Source organism: Squalius cephalus (genome assembly GCF_949319135.1).
Source record: "Squalius cephalus genome assembly, chromosome: 1".
Taxonomy (NCBI): domain Eukaryota; kingdom Metazoa; phylum Chordata; class Actinopteri; order Cypriniformes; family Leuciscidae; genus Squalius; species Squalius cephalus.
The window spans coordinates 46,620,247-46,638,357 of record NC_137122.1 but is presented as its reverse complement, the minus strand read 5'-3'; the positions used below and the strand labels follow the sequence as shown (position 1 = coordinate 46,638,357).

The following is an 18,111-nucleotide window of genomic DNA, read 5'->3' as shown; positions in this document are numbered from 1 at the left end:
TAGCATCAAATTTGAGATAATCAGTTACTTCACAATTTCTTAATCAAAAGTAATTAAAAGTTTAAGTAGCAGAACTGTCAGATTTTTATTTTGTATGTTAATATTGCTCTTTAACTTAACTTAGTAAGCTAAAGGCACTCACACTACAAGATAATCAGGCTGATTTTGGGCCCAATTCGACCCTTCCAAAAATCAAAGTCCCGATTGTCTTGATGGTTCTACAGATCATCGTAATGTTCCTGCGTGGTGTGAGATGTGTTGGGCCAGCCTCATACATTTAGCTTAAAATTATCATGTAATCTCAAGTTCTCAACTTTAATATTTTTTAAGAAGCTGAAACAAAACTAGCTGATTCAGTAAATGCTCACATGCAATACTTTGATTAGGCAATATAGAAAGTTTAACATACCTGTTGTCAAACTAAGCTCATACTCGTCATCATTATGGTTTTTTGAAAGAAGTCTCCTATGCTCACCAAGGCTGCATTTTCTTGATCAAATATTTTATTATTATCACAGTTAAAAATGGTGCTTAATATTTTTGCGGAAACCATGATACTTTTTTTCAGGATTTATTTGAATTAAAAAAGTTACAAAATGTATTGTAATTTTCAATCAGTCCTTGATGAATAAAAGTATACATTTTCTTTAAAAAAAAAAACAAAAAAAAAAAACTTTTGAACAGTAATGTATTATTTTCTTTTCTTTTTTTGAGCCATTACAGGAAACTCCGATGAAAATTAGCATGTGCTATAATCACTATGTGTAAACTTTTTTGGTGTTTTAGCTATATGATTATGTGTGTTGTACTCATAATAATATTAAATCTAATAAAACATACAACATTTCACATTTGTATATTCTTTATTTCAAAAACCAGTCGCACAAAGTTTTATGTTGTTATGAATTGATGAACCAATTAGTCCTAAAAAGAGGGATTGTTATTGGTTTATTTAGGAGGAAATGCTGCCCCCTGAATCAAGAGGTCTCTCATTTCAAAAACTGAGAAGCAAAGCCTAAATCATACTTATAAAAACATATTTATAGCATATACTGCAATAAAAAATGATCTTTTTGATGTTTGTTGATTTTTAGGACCTATAGAACATTCTTATCTCTAAAAGAGGCAGATCCTACTTTGCATTCAGCTTAGTGAGCAAACATAGACATGTTTAATAACAAAAGCTGGTGCCACTGTAGATTATTCTTTAACTTGCCTCATCACATTGTCAGCTAGAGATGGCAATATGGATTCACTAATGTTTCCTGTACAGAGTAGAAGTAAATGTTATCAGCAGATCAAAACCTTTATTCGTCAACAAGAGTTATTATTAATAAATATTTTATATGATTTACATTTTTTATATATTTTTATTTATTTATCTATATTATAAATTATAAAGGTAATGCAATTAAGGCATTAAATAAATGAGATATAAAGGCAGGGATAACTAGCAGTGGCCAACATTTGAGACTCTTAGTAACACATACACACCACAGGGGGCAGTATTGAGAAACTAACAAAAAAATTCAAAACAGCTCTCTTGTGTTTTTTCAGATGGTACATCTGGTCAGCATTGGCCTCAGTGTGCAAATTTGACTGCAAATGATAGGAACAGTAAAGGGAGGAAGATAATAAGAATAAAGAGCAAATTATGTTTTACGAGTGGTATTTGAGTGGACCGTCCCTATAGTGATTTTTTCCAAGCATTATTTATTTTTTTTATTTTTTTTGGTTTGTTTAAATAGCCGACTGCCTTAGAATCTATATCCTGTGGTGTTGGATGATATTTCTAACAATACTAGACCAATGATTGTTAAAGTGTCAGCCAACCTAAAACCACCTCATCAAGTCTGCCGGAGCAAGGTGGCCATTTTCTCTCCCTCTTCTTCTTCTGAGTGAGACCTATAAATCAATACACATCCTGCACCTTCCCTCCTCCCTCCCACTGCTTTCAATTAATCCAAATGATTTCTACAGGAAATCCGAAGGGCCAATCAATTCACCTGCACATTTCAATACTCTGCCCAATCCGTCCGTGGCTCGCGCACGCCTCCATTGCTCTTGTAAAAACATTATTAATTGCTGCTCCAGCGAGCCATCCATCTTCCACGACCTCAGCAAGGGGGCCAAGCAGGCAGTGTGCAGCCCAGGAGTGTAATAATACTTTGAATGACTGTTCAGGCTCTTCACATCCCTCTCAGCCCATTAAAAAAAACAGCAGCAGCTCCTCGGGAAAGCACTTGCTCACTGCGCTGACAGGGATGAAGCTGATGTCTGTGAGAAAAGGTTTGTGGGGGATGGTTGTGAAAAGAATCGGAGGCATTAGTTCTATTGATTATGTGGCTTTTCTGTATTATTTTTGTGCTATTACGGAGTGGCTGAATACTTCCTGAGAGCAGCAGTTGGGAGATTTTAAGCTGTTTGATCCCCAACAAACCTGTCACTTGAGTCCGACATTAGATATTCGTTCATGTGAGTGAGTGTATCTAATGTTCAGATGTCTGTGTGTGTGTGTGTGTGTGTGTGTGTGTGTGTGTGTGTGTGTGTGTGTGTGTGTGTGTGTGTGTGTGTGTGTGTGTGTGTGTGTGTGTGCAACATCAAAAGGACGGGATGAGCCTTATTTACAAGAAGCTGTAACCAAGTGTTTCCCTCCCCCATCTGTCTCTTTTTCTCTCTCCTACTCGAGCCAAAAATGAGCAGCTGGTCTGTGGACTCAAAAGGTTTCCTTTTTCTAAAGCCCAAAAAAAAACCACATAGACATAGACACACACAGAGCTAGTCGTTGTCTGCACTGTTATCCATAAAGAGACTATACAACAACAGAACAATCATAAATCTGATCTATCAAATGAAACCTGTGTACAAGTCAATTACACTCAAAAAAATGCTGGGTTGTTTCTGTAAACAAATTGTTGGGTTGATTGTGCTGGGTCAAAAAGTTGGGCTGTTTGGGGTACTGTAAACACATAATTGGGTTGATCATGCTGGGTCAAATGAGTTGTAAGGGGGTCATTCACAAATAAACCGCTGGTTGGGTTATTTTGACCCAGCAACTGGTTACTTTTTTCATTCTTTGCGGAACTTTCTGGATTCTTCACTTCTGACTCGAGGAGCACGCCACTCGGAGCAGGCAGCTGTTTTATGGTAAGTTAAAATGAATGTTTACCTATATTTTTAATAAGTTGTGGTGGTAGCAGCAAGCTAATTTCACTGTTCAACAGTTTTTGATATGGAAGTGTGAGGGGTAACTATTTATTTCTGTGAAACATTAAATAGCCACAGCTAGCCGGTTAGAATTTTTTTGACAAAATGCCATGTTAAATCCTTAGTTGAAATTAAACCAGCTATATCAGCAGCCTTTTTGAAATATGCAGTTTAAATTCTAAATTCATCATGTAATTATCGTAGGCCTATTCATTGTGGACGTTGCATATTTAAAAGTGAGATAAGCTTTTGTATGAAATCCATACGCGCAGTTTCCCTCACAGGGCTCGCACGTAAAATCAGCGGGAAATGAGTCTCTTATGTAGGCTAGCTAGTGAGTTGTGAGTGAAAAGTCTGCTGGCGTAGTTTTAGAAATACTCGTCTGAAGAAGTGACTGAGGTAAGTTCCAGCACAGTCTGCGTGTGTTTTCTGTAATGTCTCGAACCATCGTTTCTGCCAAAAAAAAAAGGCTTTCAAGAGCTTGATATAGCCTAGTTTTTATCATGTAGGATATGACTTGCAATCATATACAGCGACTGAGGAAAGGAGAAATAAATGGACAGGCGTTAGTTTTGAGAAGAAAAGTATACCCGTTTAGTTGAACGAATGATCGTCAATATTTAAAACTTAAAAAATGCAAACTTACATGATAGCCTACCCGAAGTATTTTATTGTGTGTAACATCTAAACGAGGCGATCATCAGCGCCAGTTAGGAGATTAACGAGCAGCTTTGTGGGTTTGTGAGTTTTAACGTTAAAGACACTATCAACATTACAGTAATATTTTACTTTTAATAAAGTAGGCTAATGTTTTATTTGAATGCCTTAATGTTGATAATATTTGTCCAAATTACTCTTTTATTACTATTACTATAATTCAGTTTGCAAATACTGAATACACATTTTGTTTGTTTTTCACATTTGGTCATTTAATGTTTGCAATATTTTAATTGCATATTCAATAATAAATTGATACTTCCACAAAAAAAACTTAACTTGCATGTCAGTTTTATTGCAACACTCTAAGTGATTGTCTGGGAAGCAGACTCACTCTGTCAGTTTAAAACGCATCTCATTTACCTGGCATTCATATAGAACATTATACATTTCTATTATTCAAATCAGTTAAATGATTATTAGGCTGCATAGGTCAGCCGGAACCGGGGACACTTTCCTATAACACCTGATGTACTCATTATTTAATAAGAAGAATGGCATCTATGCTAATTTTTGTCTTTCTGTTCATTCTAAAGTTTACTGAAGTCAGCCGGATCCAGGCCATATCCAGATCAGAAGGTGGACCTGCGCCTGGACCCATCCATGACGCATCCCTGAAGGGCCAGCCTCATCAGCCCTGTGAAGGCCTCATCGACACGACTGATCCTCAACAAACTCGTCTCCATACCGGTGTGATGACTCCGACTTTCATCCAGATGGAACTGGATAAATATTCTGAATTTTCTTATTCAATCTGACCTCTGACCTGTAATGCTGCCTGAATCATAATCATACACTGTTCGCTCGATGGCCAGAGGAGAACTGAACGACTGAGCCTGGTTTCTCCCAAGGTTTTTTTCTCCATTCTGTCTCCTGATGGAGTTTTGGTTCCTTGCCACTGTTGCCTTGGCTTTTGGCTTGCTTAGTTGGGGACATTTAATATTCAACAATATTATTGATTTGCCTTAAGGTGGACAATGACGCAATTTTTCATCTAGAAACAAACTTTGTTGTATTATTTTCATGTTACAGTATTACTGTGAATCTGATTTGATACAATCTGTATTGTAAAAAGTGCTATATAATTAAAGATGACTCTACTTGACTTGTGAGGACCAACATGGTTGAATATTTACAAAATGAGATGACTGGTGAATTGCTGCACATTCTGTGCCTCAGGGATGAAATGAGGGGGACATGTCAGACCTTTGACATTGATTAACATTTGTATTCAATAACGAAAAGTATTAAAGAAATGTATAAAATTTAAAAAAAATTAAATGAGATTGAAATCACATATACTGTGGCCTCTCTGGTTTATTGTATTACAGAGATAATAATTATTTTACATTCGTAATATAACAAATATTTGTTACTAATTTTATTAAGGCAATGAGACAAGAAATAACCCAGCACATGAGTAAGACTTAACCCAGCAAGAGGGTTAATTTCACCCACTGGTTGAGTCAAATGAATGACCCAGAAATATGGGTTAAATGGTAAAACCCAGCACTTGGGTCAAACCAACCCAGCGCGTGTTCTGTCCAATAGTGACCCAGCGGTGTGGTTAAGGTTGGGTTATTTTTTAACCCAGCAGTTTTTAGAGTGTACTAGAAGTACAAACAAGACAGAGTGTATCCCATATCTGTATGGAAGTACAACACTTTCATTGTTCTTTCATGGAAATAAAGCCCTGGGACGGACGGAAGGACAGATAGATAAATAGATAAAGATAGATACAGACAGACAGACAGACAGACAGACAGACAGACAGACAGACAGACAGACAGATAGATAGATAGATAGATAGATAGATAGATAGATAGATAGATAGATAGATAGATAGATAGATAGATAGATAGATAGATAGATAGATAGATGTTGACTCAAAGAACTCAAATTACTGGTGATTTTTTTCAAAAAGCCTCAGCAAACTTTACATAGACCCCATCCACTCAGTCACAACTCCTTTGCTTTGTCATGCAACATGTTCGTGTTACAGTGAAAGATTCACGTGACTAGCTGAGACTTGTGCTAAAATTAGCCTGTGCATCACTCCGTCACCAACTACTCTGTCATAATGATCTGCCTCCCATTTACTATCTTCAGTATCGACAGTTTGTCCCATGAAGATGATTCATGGACATGATTTGATGTGCTAAGAGCTGGACACAGTGATCAACCCTACATACTCACAGGCCGTGTTAAAAGACGGTTTGCACGAAGTATCACGCAGAGAACATTGTGAAGGCTGTGCCAATCAATTAGCACACTGCCTCGTTTGTCAAGGCTGAGGCCGGGAAATAAGCTTAGCTGGCCTGTTAAGAGCCTATTGATTTTACGCTGCCTAGTGCCTATACATTCAGAGGATACTGGGAATAGTGCAAGAGCAGATGTAAGAGCAGAACGTACAGTCACAGTGTTGAATGAAGTAGCATTTGCAGCAGATTTGTGACCAGTTTTGCAATTTATGTGACAAACAATTGAGTGTAAAAGTACTAAGTAGTGCTGGTCATAGATTAGCACAAAATGAATGGGCGTGACATTGCATAGATGAGCTACGCCCACTTTACTCTTACTAACAGCCACTCAGCTGTGCCAACAACATCATTTTTTCTATGGCCACCACAGTCTGTGCCTTGAGAAAAACTGCTCTTTGACCTTGCGGTGCAAATTTCTCTCTACCCAAATGTTTAACTGTAGCTAGTGATACTTCCTGTAATTATTTTTACTCCGTTTCTTATTTGAGATATGCAATATGCAAACGCACATAGACAGAGTATGTCTATGTATATGTATAACTTTAGTATTTTTTTCTTGTTTTCCAGTTTGCAAAAGACCTTAAAGTAAGATAAATGTACTTGAGAGGCTACACAGCATAAATATCCTTTACATCATAACTGTAAGTGTAAAATCTATAGTGGAATTTTTTTCCCACTTGCCTTCATGGATTTTAAAAAGTGATGAATTTGCCTAGGCAGTAAACCGAAACAATTGTATTAAAGTAACATTTTAACAATAATTAATATGCAGTTTCACTTCTCAGGTAATTATATACATTGAGAAAGTTTCTTAACATAATTATTAAGAAGTCATTTTTTACTGTATATATATTCTAGTCTATATAAATATATTTAAATACATATACATAATTTATATGAAAACAAAAACATTCATTAGCCATTCTGCATTTGCATGGTTTGTTTTGCTCATTTTTTAATAAATCACAAATGGGTGATTCAGTCTTGCTATTCATCAGGTTTTTGGTGCATGGGAGAAGAATTATAATTATGTGACAAAGTTAAGTATTCAATAAAATAAGAATATCCTTTGTATGGTATGTATTTGATGCATGCATGCAGCTCCAGTTGCTCTTCAACATAACTCTGCAGTTCGAATGGCTGTCAGGGTGGACTGAAGGGAACCTAACACCCGTTGAGCAAGCTGACACACCTTTTGGTTCACTGGAATGTCCTGTTTATGCAAGCTGTCAGTCATTCATAAACAGATCCACAAGTATGAAGTCAAACTCATTAGCATGCTGTGTGCATATTATAGTTAATTAGTGAAGCTTTTTGATGGAAGTTGATAAAGTGATTTAATAGAAGAATTGCAAACAGGGACTGAGTACCTTCCTCAAGGACAACATTTTGATAGATAGGGTCTCTTATCTTAGTGAGATAAATTCTGCAATGTTTGTGTTGAGCACCTCTTCAAAATCACATTGTTCTAGAAATCTACATGTGTGGAAAAGGCATGTGAAATACCACCTTAAAATGTTTAGGCCTCCAAGCTGCTGTCCTTGTTTTTTTTACAATCGCTACACTCAAAAAAACAAGCTGTTGAACGAACTTAATTAAATTAACAATTATTTTTCATAAATTAATTATGATTTGTTTTAATCTTGTTGTATGAACTTAAAATCATTTAGTCAAGACTACTAAAAAATTGTGTCAGTCCTACTAGATAAAGTTGTGCAATGCCTAAGAGAGAAAATTGTGTCAGATTACCTACGCTTAATTTTGTCCTGACAATAAAATTGCCATCATTATAATTTTAGCTAACTTGACTACAATAAAATTGAAATACTTGTTTTATTACAAAGTAACAATAAATATTAGTTATAGGTCTAAGCATGAGGTTTGATGCATATAGAGTATACTGAGTGCCCACAGCCTAAACACAGTGACCACTCTTATGCATAATGGTAACCACAAAAATAAAAAAAATAAAAAAACTTTGTACTTTTGTAAAAACAGAAAGTCCTCTAAGTTTCTAACATAACTGAACATTAAACACTAAAATTAACTAACACCATCTTTCCATTTACTGAAAAAAATAAATTAACAATTAAATCCCTAAATGTACCCTTCTAATGCAGTCCCTTGCAAAGCATGCTGGGAACTATCCACTGTAGTTAGTTGTCAACAAAAATTATTCATGTAGTTTTCACACAAATGAATTAAGTAAACTTAAGTTTTAAATATATTAGGTTGATTGAACACAATTCAGTTAAGTTGTAACAAAATGTTTAAAAAAAATCTTGTTACTTTAGTTTATTTTGATCAATTAAATTGAACAAGAGGCAACAATTCATTTTTTGAGTGTAGGACACGTTCCTCAATACTTAGGACTCTTTACACAGTTCTCCTAACAACTTTCAGCTTGACACACACAGAAGTTAATTTCACATTCAAAGCGCACTAAAACTACCAAAACACTTAATGTCTCAAATAAACTACATTTTCCATAAGGTTGTCACCCAACAAACACACTTTGTCAATCATAAAAACGCTAAAATCAGGTATAGCGTTGTACAATGTTTTCTTTTGAAAATAATTCTTCACAACACAAGAATGACACTCTACTGCTCATAATTCACTGCATGTTACATGGTCAATATTTGCATTACAGTACAAAAACTATTCCTAACTGTTCCTCTTTTGAATGGATAAACTGTAAGACTAGGCTAACACTTGTGTAGGTGTTCAGTTAGGCTACATCTAATCGCTTTGATGATGTTTGATTTTTTAGATTCAGAATATATTTCAATATGGTATTTTTTCTGTAGAAAGTATGGTGTTTGTGTCTATGAGAAAACAATTCAAATTGAAAAATGTCGTCACTGAATAGATTTTGTGCCAAAGCAATGATAAATGATTCACAGTTTTGACTGCTGTTGTGATCACTGTGTGAAGAGTTCTGAAAAAGATGATCTATTGAGAGATGTGTCCTAGCGATTGTAAAAAAACTCATGCTCATGAAACACTGGGGAAATATCTTTCCAAGAAATATCAGTTGACAAAAAACTCCCGACAATATAAGATGTGGAAAACTGTAAGTAATCTAGGAGCTTTATACATGCAGCTTTTTACAGTGGATTCCACTGGAAACACAGCAAGTCTATCCCTCACAGCCTCGCTTTCATACCTGTCATGGCGCCGCTCTGAATAAGGTCTATAGCAAAGTGCATCACTCAGCAATCATATGGTATTGCAGAGGCGCCCCTTACTGGCAGAAGTAGGGAACTGATGCAGATCAAGGATTCTAGTGCCACTAGTGTGTGTGTGTGTGTGTGTGTGTGTGTGTGTGTGTGTGTGTGTGTGTGTGTGTGTGTGTGTGTGTGTGTGAGAGAGAGAGAGAGAGAGAGAGAGAGGGAGAGAGAGAGAGAGAGCAAGAGAGAGACTTTTTTCCGATAATAAAACTGATTGGGAAAAATATGGAAATGGTTTGTTATATATAAATAAATATATTTATATCTTTGCGGGTTTTGCTTCTTTTGCTGTAGTAGGCTATAAGGACATTTGACATAAATTTAGGGCATTTTAAAATACTTTAGCTGTGCGTTCCCTGAAGGAAAAAAAATCGCACACCTTATAACTATCGTCAACCAATCAGAATCAAGCATGTAACAGCCCGTATAAATGTGCAGTATCACACGAGTAAAGAAATGCCATGAGGCTCTATCAGCAAGACTTTGAGCTCCGAACAAGTCTATACAAATTTTCAAAGAGGCTCTGTGTATAAGAGAAATGCTGTGAGAAATGCTGTCAGTATAGATCCGGCAAAAACAAGCGAAATGATACAAATTGTGAAACGGTTTCCGTGTGATATCGCATGGCTGGAAAAGGCTTCAGCCAATCAGATTTGAGAACCAGAACAAACTGTTGTATAAATATTTTTAGTATTTTATTCTGCTCTCTAAAAACCGGTCAAAATCATTAGATTAATCACGAGGGCCATAGTATCCACCAGTAAAATAAGTGGTGAACACGTTTTTTGGAGGGGCTGTTTAGTTGTTTTGTTTTATTTTTTATTTTATTTTTTATTAATATAACAATCAGTTAACCAGTTACAATCTTCTGTTGGTTTAGCAAGTGTATTAGCCTATAGGCTAAGTATAGTATACAGCACGGTCCTGTTCCTATTCACACACAGTGAGACTTTTTTCATTTTTAAAATGTGTATTGATATGTTTGTTGATAAAGCACTTGACACATGTTAAGTGTGTAATTACAATCACTATGGATATCATTCTGAATGTGCCCATAACTCTGTGCCTGTGCTTCATGCAGTTGTGGCTCTTTGTGGAAAACCTTGCCAGCTTTAGCTTGTAAAGTTCTGTAATTTATTCCTGCTGTCATCTGTAAAACTTATCAAATCTACCTCCTGCTGAGAGAGCGGCTAAACCCTTAGAACGGGTCTGTTTCTGGAATATTCTTTGTATATATATATATATATATATATATATATATATATATATATATTCAAATTCCAATAGGATGCAACATTAAAGGAGTATCAGTGTAAATTCTATAAAAATTAAGGCTTTTGTGAAATAACGCTTTCTGTTTAAATCCTCAGAGGAAATCCTTTTAGAATCCTTTGTTTTATCTCACACTGTACACCTTTGATGAATTGCAAACTGTATCTAATGTCTTCAAAGCATGCTAAAAATCTGTGGAAGCTTTGGATGAATTATTGTGCAGTGAAACACATATACTTGAGGGATGTGTTCTGCTTCATTTTCTGTTTAATCAATGACACAAGGGCTACTTTGTGTGAGTGTAATCTAAGGCTATTTCGGTTATTAACATACGCACATGCACATAATGGAAATCAGAGAAATTCGTTATAACTTGTCAGCTATAACTAAACCTGAAATGAATGACAGCAGTAAAGCACAAATTAAATTTTAATATGCATGAACATCTATGCATTAAAAATGTAGATATCAAATAGGCTAATAAACCACATATTCATTTTCATCTGTCATTCATTCAACATCATAATCCGTTCTAAATTAGCCTACGTGATTGTGTACCATAAACATGTCTCCAAGAATTCACAATTCAGCCTTTAGAGTTTCGTACAGTGGTTTCATTCATAGATACGGAGACCAGATGAAAAATGTTAGAGAATATTTTTTGTTTTCCTTTCCAAAAGATGAAGGAAAGATTTCGATTTGATTTATCATGCCCATAATCCATAAAAGGTCTTGTTCAGACAGGCAGTTAAAATGATATAGACGCACAGGTAGAGTATAAAGGAAAGTTATATAGAGAAAGGTGAAGTTCACACCAGTCAAAGGTATGCAAGTCTCAACCACTAAAAGAAGCTGTCAGATATAATACTGCACATCACATGAATGGAGAAAGACTCAAACGTATGGGGCATGGCCAGGTTACATCTGAATCTTTCTGTAGTGAATTGTAATAGAACACATTCTTGTAACAGGCGTGAATTTACCAATATAAATTTCATGTTAAAAAAAAAATTAATTTATAATTTGATCCTTACTAAGTTAAGTAGATCTTGACTGTATATTGCTAAATGCAAATTAAGTTGATTTCATTTTTTAAATGTCTTACAACCGTCAAAAGATTAAATACATAATTTTAAGCAGTTATCTCTTTCAAAACTTGGATTTTTGGGGAGTAGTTTTGGGGCCCAATTTAGTACCAATATTACAAAAAAATCTGCATTGTTCCTACCTGAACAAATGAAACAGCTTCCTTTAGGCCAGTGGCAATGTGGGTCCTGTGCAGAAAACTGATACATAAACAAAACACAGACCATAGATTAGCCAGCAATCTACTTAACTAATAATTAATATTTACCTTAGCTAAGTAGCAGATTAATTCGGTAATATTCCTTATGATAAGGTATGTCGTAAGAGGCATAACCAAATAAAGGTAGGCTATTTAAAACACAGTTAAAAAGCTGGGCATGACAAAGGAACAAAAATCTGACCAAACAAGCTGAATGAGGACAACTACAAAAATAAGCATGTTTGCATGTAAACCACAAAATGTACAAAATATGTATGTGATATCAATATCACAATTAAATCTGTTTAGAAGATATTAATTGCAAGGGTAATATTTATAAATTAGTTTTTAATACATTTCTTTGATTTTTTTTGTGATTAAATATTTATAAGGACATTTCCAAATTTTACTCCACAACATAGGCTACCATCAGCACAGCCATTCCAAAATTATACTGATGATATTTGTTTGTACAAATAAATGATATTAAATCGGATCTAATGAAAGTTAGGCCTACTTGTGGTGTTCCACAAGGTTCGGTGTTAGGCCCCAAACTGTTTGTATTGTATATAGATGATATTTGTAAAGTGTCTAAAATATAAAAAATGGTATTGTTTGCTGATGACACAATTTGGAACAGCTTCTGAATACAGTGGAAATTGAATTGATGTTCTTAAAAAGATGGTTTAATGATAATCGACTTTTACATATCTAAAAAAACAAAGTTCATAATATTTAGCAATCGGCAAAGTAATAAATAATAGAAATAGAAAGAGTGTATGAATATAAATTTTTGGGTGTTATAATAGATCATTAATTATGCTGGAAACCACATAGCCTATAAATAATGTAAAAACAAAAATGTTTAAATCCATTGCAATATTAAATAGAATAAAACATATTTTGAATGAAAAATTATTATTGTATTGTTCGCTCATAGTTCCATACACTACTTATTGTGTAGAGGTCTGGGGTCATACATATAAAGCTAATATAAATTCAATATATTAATTACAAAAGACAGCAATAAGGATTGTAAAACGGGCTGACTATGGTGAACCATCAAATATATAATTTATTAATTTACAAGCTTTAAAATTTTTTGATTTAGTTGACTTTTACACTGCACAGATAATGTATAAAGTATATAATAATTTACTTCCGAATTGTATTCAGAGGCTGTTCGAAATAAGAGAAAGAAATAAGGGCAAGAACTAATACACAAATAGATGTAGGCTATATCTGTCAAAGGGCTAAACCTATGGAATAACTGTGATAAGGAATTAAAATTGTGTATTTCACTCTGCAAAATCAAGAAAATATTTAAAAACAAGGTGATAAATAATTATACAACTCAGTATGAATAATTTGTGTATGTAATATTTAAACAATTGTAATAATATCTTAAATGTGTACCTTTACATTTTGGAAATTGTCTTATGTAACTGTTTGTTTATTTTGTATCAGATCCAGAGAGAAAAGTGACGCTCATTAGATGTGTAGGCTATAAAGGGTAGGCATAATAAGCAAATGCTTCGGCCTACACCTTTTTCGGTTATTATGTATATTTTTTTCTTTATTATGGAAAATAATCTGTGAGGACAGAAATACATTTCTGTTGAATTGAAATAGAAAAATACAATAGCAGGACTAGAGACTATATCACTTTGAAACAAAGCCTGAACACAACGCTTATTATTCCTAATGAGGGAAAGAGAGAAAAACAGATTCAACCAACTACAGGATCAGCAGGATCCAGTGTGAATGTAGAGAGAGAGCTGAGGACAGGTATCTTAAAGGGATAGTTCACCCAAAAATGAAAATTCTGTGATCATTTACTCTCCCTCAAGTTGTTCCAAACCTGTATGACTTTCTTTCTTCTGTTGAACACAAAAGAAGATATTTTGAAGAAAGTCGGTAACCAAACGACTGATGGACCCCATTGACTTCCATAGTAGGAAACAAAATACTATGGAAGTCAATGGGGACCAGCAACTGTTTGATTACCAACCTTCTTTAAAATATCTTCTTTTGTGTATAGCAGAAGAAAGAAAGTCATACAGGTTTGGAACAATTTGAGGTAGAGTAAATTATCACAGAATTTTCATTTTTGGGTGAACTATCCCTTTAAGAAGCATTTTGACACCAGAGGGGGCAGCATACAACTACAGCATAATCTTCAAGAGTGACTGGAAAATTACACTTAGAGAGAAATTCAGAATGCTAGGTCAACATAAGACCTTCATGGTGATAGAGATGGCTTACCAAAACTAAATCATAACAAAACCATTTTTAAAAAAAAACATTATAAACATATAAACATTTTATAATAAAAATGTATACTAAAAATATTTTATACCGTAGATTTATACAAAAATGTGCTTATTATTCCAGATAAAACACCTGTTTTGTGAGTAGTTGTGTTCCAAGAAAGAAGCATCTGTTTATGGTAATGAGAGCAAAAGGAACTGAAGACCACCAACCTGAGAAAAGATAAAGTGAGGGAATATTCCAGATAGATGTTGTTTTTTTAAGAAATTGCTCAATCCAGATAACTTTGAAGGCGTGATTAAGGGTTGTAAAAACTAACAAGTTCAGGCCTCTATTTTCAGTTGAGTTCATAATCACAGATTTCTTAATGTAATGGGCAAAGTTATCCCTGCTCTGCCCTGCTACTTAATCACATTTCACTCAGGAAAGAAAAGTACAGGTCGCCCTCTAGAGATATTCAACGGCTATTGAATTCTTCTTCTTCTAGGGTTTATTGGCGGTTGGCAAACAACGAACTGGTGCATCTCCGCCTCCAACTGGTATGGAGTGTGGACCAGAACGTCTACTATTTATTTTATTATTATTTTAAAACTATATCCATTCACTTAAATTAGTTTATCTAAGATATTGAAACAATAAATTATAACACCTATCTTTTGACTCTTTTCGCAGAAGATCTATTAAATCAAAGCTTATTTTAATCTCTCCTAATTGAATGTCTTTATTCTCTTTCCTATTTCTGACAAGATATCATGACATGTTCTACTGTGTAATTCCTGCCCACAGAACCATAGACTGTAAAAAAATAGCACAGAACTCACATTTCCCTGAGTTATGTTTACATATTTAATACAGTGTTCCAGTTCACCCCGTCCTCTAAAATCTAAAAGGCGGGATTTCCACCCAAAGCATCCAATAGAAACATGGGACACGGGATGCGATTCCTGACTTTCCCGGCGTTCTTCCTTAAATCGTTTAAACCAATCACAGAGAGGCCGCCCTCTTGCCAACGCACATCATCGGGTATGTATTATGTATTGACATGCCTCGTAGCCAATCAGAGGAGGAACTCGCGACCCTCTGGCCAATCACAAACGAGGACGTAGTTCCGAAGCTTATAAATGACAAGGTGACAGTTTTCACGGCGTACTACTCATTGCCTTTAGCTGCAAGCTTGTCCCTGTAACCCCGGGCCCTTGTGTGCTGGATCTTATCGGTGAGTCAGGTTATCTCTCCATTTAACCAAATATACCTAGTGGGGAACTTCGCTTATTAAAGATAGGAAAATGTGCGGAAGTTTCTGTTCCGGCTAAAATAATTGCGGCTTTCGGGTGCCGTTCAGTGAAGCGCGTTGCTAAAGCTCCGCTAGCCGCTTGTCAAAGTCATTTCAAATGAATGAATGAGTCAGTCTGCGATCACGTCTCAAGACCTTAACCCAAAGAGCAACTGGTAAATAACGCTAAAACTTCTCAGCTTCACGATTTACTATTGCATTTTAAATGCACGGAGGTTTTAATTCTCATATTGCTCGTGACACTTGCAAGATGTCCTCGCGCTGGGCCCGTATCAGCCTGAAAAGCTCGCGCTGCGCCTCAGCCTTTCAAGCGCAAGCGTTTTAATACTTTAATGCCATTCAGTTACAGATTGCCTGCTGTCATGTTATAAGGCAGTTTATATGCGTTTATGTCTCAAGTAAGTACCATTCAAAGCTATTGGTGACCTTCACTATCCAGCTCGTCCGCGGGAGCTTTCTGCGGCTTAGAACTCCAAATTAACCTTAGACCCGATTATTAGTCATTTTGTACTTGATCATGTATTTTTAGGCAAGTAGCATGGGCATTGTGCTCAGGCTGTTCAAAAGGTTGTCCAAAGCGTGACCTGAATTAAGTGAAGCCTAAATAAGCAACCAAAGTAGCTATGAATATTTATAATTAAGCTAACGTGCATAAACTTCCACTCAGCCAAGTACAGAATTTTTTTGATGGACTTAGTTGCTGCTGTTGTCACAATGTTGACCGTTTTATCAGGCTCTAATAACCTCAGATTTAATGGCTGACTCTATCCCTCAAGTCTCTGTATCTTGAGTGGGTTAAAGCTTGTGTTGGCTGTTCTCAGTACAGTAGTACAACATGACCTTTATGCTGCCATATGTTTGACCACTGACTTAAAGGGTATGTGCTCTCGGCCTGAGGAAGTTTTGCATCCACTGTGGCTGGAGGTTTTCTTGTCAAAGCAGGTCTGGGTCCCTTATGTATACAGACCATCTGTCATTTAGTTTGGATCCTACAGAATTTATAAAACACTTATTTAATATTTGCATTCTCTGAACTGTTTGTGGGATGTTGGAAATGCACTGATGGCTTGGCTTAATTAAAACCGAAGTCCTTTCAGTTGCAAGCGAGTTATAATCTTTAACTCCAGTATTGATGCCACAAACCGCTCTTGGTGCATCAGGTTCTTGTTGCCTACTGTGCTTCACTATGCTTTAATTTTAAGGAAGGTGATGCACAGCATGGCATGAAATCTTATGTTGATGACACTGGTGCTCTCCTCTTTCACCTGTCTAACATCTTTCTTCTCCACAGGCTTCAAACATGTACGCATGTGCTAAGTTTGTCACCTCACCTGCTGTGGTATGTATTCGAGCTCTATTGTCACATTCCACTTTCAGAAAATTACCTTAATGCCATTCTTTTTAGAGTCTTGTATTCTCTTTCTTCCATGGAAATTGTCTACAATTATATTAGTTCTAACCACGTTTATAATCATGCATTTAAATGCTTCAATTCAATGTTCACTTTTACCCAAAACGACTTGAAACAGAGCAATTCCTCGCACAGAGCCAGCAATATTCATAGTTTGTGATGCCAGATTTATTCGAAAGCTGGATTAGAAGACAGGCTAGAGCAGAGGAAAATTATGGATATTTTTTTTCTTTGTGCATTGTTTTGAGATTAATTTAAATTAAATTGGTCAAATTAATGTACACTGGATCCTTGCACTCATAAAATATTTGAATTTGAAACATGCTTTGGTAATAGAAAGCATATGCATCATATAGATGTTAAATTAGTTCTTCTGAAAGTTTGTTCTTTCTTCCTTTAGGTCCGTGGAGGATCCAGGGTTTTGGCCCGGCCTGTTTCAGTCATGTTCAACAGACCTGAAGCAAGAACCGAACAGGTAAAAAATAAAAAGTGCCTTCTATGTGAATGCTCTGGAGTACTTTGCCACTTCTCTTGCACATGCTTAAATGTCTTGCCCTCCCTTTCAGGCAGCTCTGTTGCCAGTCAGCGAAGCGACCCTCCTTAACCTAACCCGGGGTTTCCAGACCAGCGCTGTATCCAGAGATATCGACACAGCGGCCAAGTTCATTGGTGCTGGTGCTGCCACGGTGGGTGTGGCCGGATCCGGAGCTGGAATCGGGACAGTGTTCGGCAGCCTTATTATTGGCTATGCCAGGTAATCAAGCTTTGAAATTAGGCTCTTAAAATGGGTTTGTTATACATGTTGCTTGTGCCTAATAGCGTTTTCTTCATTTACAGGAATCCCTCCCTGAAACAGCAGCTCTTTTCCTACGCCATTTTGGGCTTCGCTCTGTCTGAGGCCATGGGTCTGTTCTGTCTGATGGTGGCATTCCTCATCCTGTTCGCCATGTAATTTGGATGTCTTTTCTTCTAAGCAGTTCGACTCTCTTGATCTGGAGATTGGAACTGACATGCAGCTTCGGCCGTGGCACCGCCATTCCAACAAAACTACAAGAAACTCTCCCTTTTTATGTTCCCCTGTACCGTTTTTCTCTATCTGAACGTTTTATGTAAGAACTCACTTCACATAAGACCATCTGAATAAATGGTTGAAATCTGTT

The 18,111-nt window shown here is 35.9% G+C and overlaps 1 protein-coding gene and 1 long non-coding RNA gene across 3 annotated transcripts in view; one reads left to right on the top strand and one right to left on the bottom strand.

The window, feature by feature from the left end:
* The window catches only part of LOC307158690, a 41,173-nt gene extending 26,500 nt beyond the window's left edge, over positions 1 to 14,673 (bottom strand). For both annotated transcript variants that reach the window (XR_013821263.1, XR_013821264.1), the window contains exons 1-3: positions 14,566 to 14,673; positions 14,379 to 14,458; positions 11,919 to 11,976 (exon numbers count right to left, since the gene is read on the bottom strand). This is a non-coding gene — a long non-coding RNA (uncharacterized lncRNA). The remainder of the gene's footprint in view (positions 1 to 11,918; positions 11,977 to 14,378; positions 14,459 to 14,565) is intronic.
* A 677-nt stretch (positions 14,674 to 15,350) lies between these two features.
* Positions 15,351 to 18,109, top strand: atp5mc1 (ATP synthase membrane subunit c locus 1). The gene is made up of 5 exons (XM_079869157.1): positions 15,351 to 15,462; positions 16,832 to 16,879; positions 17,352 to 17,426; positions 17,518 to 17,705; positions 17,789 to 18,109. Exons 2-5 carry the CDS (start codon positions 16,841 to 16,843, stop codon positions 17,901 to 17,903), a joined length of 417 nt encoding a protein of 138 aa, XP_079725283.1. The 5' UTR covers positions 15,351 to 15,462; positions 16,832 to 16,840; the 3' UTR covers positions 17,904 to 18,109.
* The last annotated feature ends 2 nt before the right edge of the window (positions 18,110 to 18,111 follow it).